The 9,458-nt window shown below is 42.6% G+C and overlaps 1 protein-coding gene across 1 annotated transcript; it reads left to right on the top strand.

The window, feature by feature from the left end:
* Positions 1-924: 924 nt before the first annotated feature.
* Positions 925-4,710, top strand: LOC125512729 (ribosomal RNA small subunit methyltransferase nep-1-like). Its single transcript, XM_048677821.1, has 7 exons — positions 925-1,320; positions 2,176-2,268; positions 2,585-2,729; positions 2,824-2,934; positions 3,011-3,093; positions 3,179-3,236; positions 4,433-4,710. Exons 1-7 carry the CDS (start codon positions 1,048-1,050, stop codon positions 4,510-4,512), a joined length of 843 nt encoding a protein of 280 aa, XP_048533778.1. The 5' UTR covers positions 925-1,047; the 3' UTR covers positions 4,513-4,710.
* Positions 4,711-9,458: the final 4,748 nt, after the last annotated feature.

Here is a 9,458-nt window from a genome sequence, read left to right as displayed (position 1 = left end):
CACACGGATGAAATGCATGTGTGTGTAAAAATTCAAGATGAAATACTTCGAAATGCGACCTATAGAAAAAAGACAAATTTCTAAACTTTGAGGATGAATAGTAACATGTGTTAAAAGGCCTCAGATTTGTCTTTTTTGCACAGCCTTCATTTCAACGTATTTCGTCCTAAAATTTTACACACATGTGTGTTATGCCTCCATATATATCTGTAATTTTTTTCAGATTTTTTTGAATTGTAAAAATATGAATTTTCATGATTTTGGTGTTTTTCAAAAACCGGCCTCCATGGAGGCCGAGCTCCAAAAGGCATTTTCGCAAATTTTAGTACTTCTAAATAGCGTCTCGCGGCACAATATTTTGTCTTTTTTGCATACGCTAAAAAAATGTTTTTCCGTGAAACTTTCTGCACACATATAGAATATGGAGATGTCAGCGCACATTTTTTTTTAGAATTTTTTAACATTTCAAAATGTTTTTTTCAAAGTGGGTTCATATGTATCCGGGTTCATCCATGCACTTCCGGTCCTGTCCATTACTATTTTGATAATACAAGAACAGGTATCTTACGTACGCGTTTTGCCAGGCTTACCCCCGTGTGCCACCGTCACGCCCGCCGGCTGCTCCGCACTGCCCGGCCGGCCGGTCGACGCACCATGATACCATCACCATTGCCAAACCTCCAGCGCTGCGGCCTGCGGCCCCCGCCTCCGCCTCCCCTCCCGCGAGCGTCGGCAACGTCCGTTCCGCTGCCATATGGTCAGCGCTTCGTATTTGGGCCGGGCGTGGCGAAAAAAAGAAGCCTATCAAGCACAACCGGCCCAAATCCCCTGCTTGTGCTTGATAGGCTTCTCTTTTTCGGGCTGGTTGTGGTTCATGGGCTTCTATTTGATGTTGTGCGGTTGCTATGCTCAGTGCCTTTTGAGCCCACAGAATAAGATGAACCCCACCCCCTCAAAAAAAGAAGGGGACGAAGGAGAAGAACCCTAGGCGGCTCCCTGTGACTCAACCCCCCGCAGCCCGGCGCCGGCGCGAAGCGAGAAGAAGGCATGGGGCGGCCGTACGCAGTGAAGGGGAAGAAGAAGCGGAAGCTGGAAGGCGGCGAAGCCTCGCGCGCCCCTCCAGTCGACGCCGAGGCGGTGGAGCAAGAGGTGAAGGAAAATGAGGAGGTGATGGAGGGGGAGGCGGCGGCAGAGGAAGCTTTTGCCGAGGAGGTGGGGGAGGGGATCCCCATCGTACCCCGCCCGGTCGACAGTAAGCGGCGGCCGGGCGCTATCTTCGTACTTGAGAGGGCCTGCCTCGAGGTCGGCAAAGTCGGCAAGGTATGCTAGTACTATGGACTCTCGACCAATAAATCAGTAATTTATTTCTCACTGTGGCCGATTATTTCTCGTTCGGTGGTCGAATTGAGACTTAGAGAAATTTGTTCGAGTAGCTGGTTTATTCATGTGGTAGTTTAGTTTAATACACGGTACGAGTAGGGGAAATAGTGGAACAAAAGTTGCACTGTCCTGAAATTGTTTGAATGTAGAAGCATGCCTCCCGTAATAGTATAAGAGCGGACTTTGAAAAAGATGCTAATGTCTTAAGCTGCAGCATACGGACGAGATTTGCCTGCTCCCCCGGCGTGCGCCCATCCGTGCTCCCGCATACGTGGCATGATTTGATTGGAACAAAATAAGGCCCGGCCCCACCCCCTTAAAATCAGGGGGGGAGATGATTAGATTAGAAAGAAAAAAGAGAAAAAGACAGCCGTAGGATGGAGTGGGAGCACGGATGGGAGCATGAGGGAGCAGGCAAGCCGGATCCGCAGCATACTTGCAGAATGCTACAGTTGAATTAGTGAGCATAATAAATCTAATAGTGAGCGATGAACATGTCTTGTCCTGATTTATTGGCAAGGTTAACGCTAGGCATAAATTCGTAATTATTTTCTTCCCTTCCCTTTGGAGGATAGGTTATTGTGTGCATGCATTGTGGATGGGCTGTGCACGAGTAGGTAGCAATGGTCGAAAATTAGTGGCTGCTAGCATGTAAAGAGCAAGTGTTAACTAATTACACCAGAGTAGTCACAATCCTTCTACAATATCTGGTGATTAAAGAGGTCAACGCCTCGTACTAAATAAAAATCCCTTATTTTATGTCAGTTTTAGTGATTATTGTAACTGTTTCTGTAGGGTATGCAAATCTTGAATTCGGATGATCACGCAAACTATTTAAGGAAGCAGAATCGCAATCCAGCTGATTACAGGCCTGATATCATTCACCAGGTATTCTAAATTTCCGTCATTATTATTTTATTTCTGATGCTGTAATATGAATATAAAGCTGTCTTATTTATTACTACCTCCGATCCATAAATATGTCGCAGTTTTGAACTAAACCCAGTTCAAAATTGTGACACTTATTTTGGATCGGAGGGAGCATTATCCACCCAGAAGTTCCTGTTGTATGTCTAAGGGAAGTAAATTTAATTTGGTTGTCAACGCGACCTAATGCCATAGCATTTGTTTCCTCTCTTTTGGTTGTCGAACACTGTTTGGGTCTCTGAATAGCTACTGAATTTCTGCCGAAAATATTTTGCAGGCACTACTAGCAATATTTGATAGCCCTCTAACTAAGGCTGGGAGGTTACAAGCTGTTTATGTTAGGACTGAAAAGGGAGTGTTGTTTGAAATCAAGCCTCATGTTCGCATGCCACGGACATTCAAACGTTTCTGTGGCTTGATGTGTAAGTTGCAAATAATACAAGTAGTGCATGTTCTTCACCTTTTATGTATATATTTCATGAACCATGCTGACCTGCAAGTTATACAACATCACAGCACAGTTATTGCAAAAGCTGAGCATCACGGCAGTTGGGAAGCGTGAGAAGCTCCTTAATGTTATTAAAAATCCTGTTACCCAGTATCTACCTGTTGGCGTACGGAAAATTGGTGAGAAAATTATTTATTTACTAAAACTTTCTCTGGATCAGATAGGGATGCTAATTGATATGTTTTTGGTCATTAGGCCTTTCATATAGTGCGGAGAAGGCAGTTAATTTGTTTGACTATGTTGCTAAGTCCAATGATGATGAACCTCTTGTGTTTGTGGTGAGTGGAGATATTGAACTAATTTGTTTTCTATCATCTCTTGCTTCCTTGTGCATAATCTCATATTGTCTGCACATTATTCCAGGTTGGTGCCATGGCCCATGGAAAGGTTGACAAGGAATACTCAGATGATTACATACAGAGTAAGTAACCCTGTTTGAAATAAAAACAGTAGTCCTGAGAACTTCGTAAACTTCTGATAAGGGTGATACTAATATGTTTGTTAAATCAGTGTGATTTTCAGTTGTTTGGATCTTTTGAGAGGTTTCAAATGGGTGTTAGATAAATTGAATCATATGTTTGTTGTGCATGTTGTGTTTGAGACTTTAAGAAGTCCACTGTTCCCTGTGAATTGTTACCTGAAAACAAACATTTATGATATTTGCTTTGCCCCATTCAAATAGTTCTCTTTTCTTGTAATGTTGATCAATAGAGTGTTGTCTCACGGTAAAATTGGAAACTTCTAGCATGTTGTTAGTTGTAACCAACACTTATCAATTAAAATTGAATATTTACTCAGTTCAGCTTGTTGGCATTAACTATTAAATGAGGTTTAGTCTCTTTTCATATTTTTCAAACTACCCAATTCCTGGGTTTCCTTTGTTTCTATAATTAACTACCCCAAATTAGTTGGGCTTGGGATAACTTGGTTGGAACTTGGTTACTGATTTGGATTAAATACATTTCTGCTTCTTGGTGGTTTGAGCATCAGCGGCTTGCCCTTTCCGACATCTTTTGTTAGAGCAAGAAACCATCAATTAGGTTTGAGTTCACAAGCATCGCCTAGACCTTCATAACGTGGACAATTAGATATTGCTATTCTCTGCCTCAAGTTGTATCGCCCTACCATGTACTCCCTCCGGTCCCTTTTAGTCTGCATATAAGTTTTGTCCGAAGTCAAAGTATCTCCTCTTTGACCAAACTTATAGAAAAAAGTATCAACATTCAGAATGTCAAATCAATGTTTTTAGATTCATTATGAAATATAGTTTCATAATATATACTCCCTCCGTTCCCAAATATTTGTCTTTCTAGCGATTTCAACAAGTGACTACATACGGAGCAAAATGAGTGAATCTACACTCTAAAATATGTCTACATACATCAATATGTGGTAGTCATTTGAAATGTCTAGAAAGATAAATATTTGGAAACAGAGGGAGTATATTTGATATTATAGATATAGATATTTTTTAATATAAATTTGGTCAAATGTTGCAAACTTTGACTTGACACAAATCTAATATGTGGAGTAAAAAGGACATGAGGGAGTAGTAGTTTCTTGATTGTACCCCCCTTTTGCTTTGAACTGTAGTGACATATTACCTTTTTCTTGCAGTTAGCGGTTACCCTCTCAGTGCTGCCTGCTGCCTGAATCGAATATGCAGTGCCTTGGAGCAGAAATGGAACATCCAGTGAAGGGAAGTTTGAAAACGAACATTACATCTTTGTGTTCAGATTTTTATGTACTCGTTAGCGCTCATAGTGTTGTTGTGCTTTTTCATGTCTTATGTCTACAATATTAGTTTTGTCGAGACATGAATCACTGGCTGTAAAAGTATTAACACTGAATGTTTCAAGTGCTTATGTTCCTTGCAGCAGTCATTTTTGGTGAAATTTGCTTTGCTTGAAGTATCCTCAACTGATATTTAAGCATAGCCTGACCACATTTACGCCCAAAATCTCGCGGCTGTGTGTTTGGTTCACTGCTGCGCAGCCAGAGGCGTGTTGAGAAAATGCATTCATTTTCTATCGCTGTTTTTAAGTGAGATTGTACGAAATTTAGTAATTTTAAAATTCCCTTGTGAATCCAAGTTGCAGCTTAATCATTCTGAAAATTTGGCTCGTGAGGTTAGACAGCCCCACGACAGTTCTTAAAGAAGATTTTGTTGCGTACACCGAAAATGCAACTGTCGGGAGGGCAGGTATCAGCACCTACTAGCCATCCAGGCAGAAGCTGTAGTTCGCCAGCTGTTACCTTGTTGACTATGTGCACTGTGTTATGTTGAAGTAAGGCATTTGCTCAGTGTGATTGTATATAATCGATTGAATGAAACTATACATTATATATAAAGAAAAGGTGTTATGTTGAAGGACTTATCGAGCGAATGACAATATCCTTTGTCGGAAAAATGACCTGCAGAAGCAGGGCCGCATCAGGCCACAACACCGCAGCAGTTTGGGCTTCTTTCACAACACGGGAACCACACTGGAGTCCCTCGGTAGATTGCTCCTGTATTTGCCAACAGAAGATGTGGCTGCCATTGACATTTTTTCTAAATTTATTCATGTCTCTTCAACAGTTAAGAATATTGCATAAGAAATGACACGTGGCGAGATAGATGCTTGCCATTGTCACAGAATATCCATAACCTCTATCTAACTAGACTAATAAATATGAGACGTTTTTGTAGTTCAAAATGCAAGCCCGATCTGTCTGATGGGCGCAGAGGATATTCAACACTGCTTGTTCTCGTGCAAGCGAGTTAAGAAGATATGGAAAGAATTGGACCCGACGGAGGTTTGGATCAGTGAACATGAATTTTAAAGTTGCCAATATCATCGGGACTAGCCCTGGGTACCAGGTTGATCCTAATTGGTATTCGGACACGGGCGCGACAAACCACAGCACCAGCACCAGCGACCTTGGATCACATCTCCTTCGCGGGTGCTACAACGGCCACGACGTCCAAATTGTCAACAGAGTAGGTTTGCATATTGAACATATTGGTCAAAGTTCTATCAATACTTCCGATGCTAAACCTCTTGTTCTTTTAAACATACTTCCTGTTACACATATAAAAAGGAATCTTATCTCCATCCATAAACTTACCAAAGACAATGATGTGTTCGGTGAATTTCACCCATATTTTTTTTTATCATTAAGGACCATGCATTGAAGATAAGCCTGCTCCAAGGCAGATGTCGAGTCGGCCTCTACCCCATTCCGCCATCCGCCCTCCACCATGTCAAGGCTGCCATGCTCGCGTCCGTCAATAAAAAGCAATGGCATCATTGCCTTGGTCACCCATCATCCCAAGTCGTTTAGTCAACTTTTAGTTTGAATAAACTTTCGTGCAGTCGGTCTCATGACGCATCCATATGTGATGCGTGCCAAAGAGTCACCAACTTCCGCATGGTTCATCTAGTTTTTTTTCCGCAAAATTGGGATTGTAGCGACCAGACCTCAAACGGTCCAATCTCTGTGCTCCGGTGTCATCCCTGGATCAGTAATACTGACACCACACAGTACTTGAAGGATTTATAACAGAGTAGCAATCACACACTTATTATATCGAGTGTCTCAAAAGAGAACTTATTACCATAAATATGGCTTAAGGCCATCTAATAACAATAACAGCGGAAGGCTTGGAAGATAAGTGAGTCCATCAACTCCAACGGCATCACTGAGTATAGAACCACGACCTAATGGCACCTTAATCGTCGTCTGAAAAGTCTACAACATTAACGTTGCAGCCCGAAACGGGTCAGCACATAGAATATGCTGGCAATGTAACACATAGAGAGTAATGGAATAAAATAGGCTATTCTATATGCATATATGACTGGTGGAAAGCTCTATGGTTACAGTTTTGCGTAAAGCCAATTTTTCCCTACTGTAAAGGAATAAATTTTATTTAACTATCATGGTAGTTGTTAAACATTGAGAATGGTTGACAGCATTCTCAATCCCAATTAAGCATCATCATTAAAACCCAACAATTAATTTTAGAGTAACATGATGAGATTCACATGATAATCCAGGTACTAGATACTCAAGATGTCCATAACCGGGGACACGGCTAACCATGATTAGTTTATACACTCTGTAGAGGTTTGCGCACGTTTCCCCACAAGACTCGATCTCCTCCATTGGTTTTCTCGCACTGCATGGTGTTTGAGAAACGGATGACCGAGACATAGTCTTTCAGAAGCGCTAGCACCTTACGAACGGGTAGACCGTACCAACCTACATCCCCTACATCTGCTAGTCTACCACTGTAAGAGTTTGCACGACTTAGTCAACTATGCTAGAGCCCATAGTAGCTTGTGGCTGCACACGGAAGTTTCTAGTATAAATAATCCCATGATCCCTTTGAGCCTGGGTGGCGGTCCAAAAGAAAACAGGCAATCGCTGGAATACCCATGTGCCTCAATCCACCCAGATGTGTGTTTAGGTTGGCACCTTAAATAAACCATTAATTAACAAAGCTCACATCTGTCATGGATACACTCACCCAATCCACGTCTACTAGCATAGCATAACAATAGTAAGCAAACGTAGAGTAACTCCCAAAGGTTTGATAATAAACAGGTAATAGGTTCTACCTCAACTACTCCCCAAACCCACAATTTAATTAGATCCTAATCATGCAATGTGTGAGGATTGATCTAATGCAATAAAGCTGGGTAGTAGGAGGTATGATCAAAGTGTTGCTTGCCTTGCTGATGATCCGGGAAACCTAGCGATTCGAAGTAGCAAGCGGCGCACTCCGGGTACTCTATCGCAAACAAACAAACATACAATAAGTACTCAACTAATGCACAGGTAAAACTCGAACAAGAGAACTAACCAGAAAGTTCAACTTAAGAACTCCGGTTGGCAAAAAGAATCAAAACGAATGAAGCAACGAAAGACAAACGGCAAGAGAAACAAGCTTCATTTACTATTCTGGGTCTAAGGCAATTTTTACAGTGGCAAAAACTTGTTTGAGTTGGTTAAATGGAAAGAGGGTTTCGAGACGAAACTCCACGCGCTTGAATCGCCTGATTCCGATAAACGAGTGAAAATTAAACTAGAACGAACATCGGATCAGAGATCGCGATCAGAAAAGCCGCGGATTTAATCCGAGAAAAAGAAAAACGACGAACAGTTAACGAACGAACGTTCGTTAACAGAAACTAAACGGAAAACGCGTTCGTTAAGACGAACGGACGAACGGGCGCTCGCTAAATAAATAAACCGGAAAAAAAAGATATATTTATTTAAAAAAACGGAAACTAGGGTTTTTCAAAAAAATCCAGCTGGCGACTACCTCGGCGGCGGCGGCTCTCCGGCGGGGCTCCGGAAGGCGGCGGGGTGAGGAGAGAGCGGCGGGGCGGCGGCTTCGTGCGGCGCGGGGCGGCGGCAAGCGGCAGCGGCGGCGTGCGGCGGCGGGCTGCGGTGCGGGGCGGCGGGGTGAGGAGAGGGCGGCGGCGGGGCGACTATTTAAGAGGGGGAGGGGGGGTTGACTTGGGAGAGGGGGCGACGGGCGGCAGCGGCTCCGGCTCGGACTCCTCCTCGAGTCCGGCGGGAAGGCGGCGGCGGCTGGGCCGGCCTGGCTCGGCTGGGCCCTTGGCCCAGTCGGGCGCGGGTCTCTTTTTTTTAAACAATTTCGCTGCGCCTAAAAAAATCTAGAAAAACAAATAAAAATCTAAAAATGTCAAAACAAATTTTCTTCGTCTAAATAAAATATTTAGAACAGGATGAACATTTTTTGGGCTCTAAATGCAATTTTTGAAAACGTGCAAGTTTTCCTAAATTCGAATAAAATAGCAAATAAAACCAAAATAAAATCTTATTTGATTTTTTTATTAAATCCTCAATATTTCTTTATTTTGGGAAAGCCATTTTATTCCCTCTCTCATATTTTTATAATAGAAATAATTGAAGATAAAATAAACAAAATCAAATGATCCTATCTTCAAATTTTGAGAAAAACTCAAATATGAAAATAACGAAATCCCCAACTCTCTCCGAGGGTCCTTGAGTTGCGTAGAATTTCTAGGATCCACCAGAAAAGCAATAAAATATGATATGCAATGATGATCTAATGTATAACATTCCAAATTGAAAATTTGGGATGTTACAAACCTACCCCCCTTAAGATGAATCTCGCCCTCGAGATTCGGGTTGGTTAGAAAATAGGTGAGGGTGGTCCTTCAGCAATTCTTCCTCTCGCTCCCAGGTGGCTTCATCCTCCGTGTGGTGGCTCCACTGAACTTTGCAAAACTTGATAACCTTGCTGTGGGTGACTCGACTGGCATACTCTAGAATCTTAACTGGTTTCTCCTCATAGGTCAAATCACTGTCCAACTGAATTGCTTCCAGTGGCACTGTATCTCTTAGCGGTATATCAGCCATCTCTGCGTGGCACGTCTTCAACTGGGAAACGTGGAACACGTCGTGAACTCCTGACAATCCTTCGGGCAATTCCAACTTATAGGCTACTTCTCCCATACGCTCCAAAACTTTGTATGGGCCTACAAAACGTTGCGCTAACTTTCCCTTAACTCCAAAGTGCTTAACTCCTCGAAGTGGTGGTACTCGAAAATAAACTCGGTCCCCAACTTCGTAAACTGTCTCCTTGCATTTAGAATCTGCG

The sequence above is a fragment of the Triticum urartu genome, chromosome 6 (assembly GCF_003073215.2).
Source record: "Triticum urartu cultivar G1812 chromosome 6, Tu2.1, whole genome shotgun sequence".
Taxonomy (NCBI): domain Eukaryota; kingdom Viridiplantae; phylum Streptophyta; class Magnoliopsida; order Poales; family Poaceae; genus Triticum; species Triticum urartu.
This window is presented reverse-complemented; position numbering and strand designations above follow the sequence as displayed.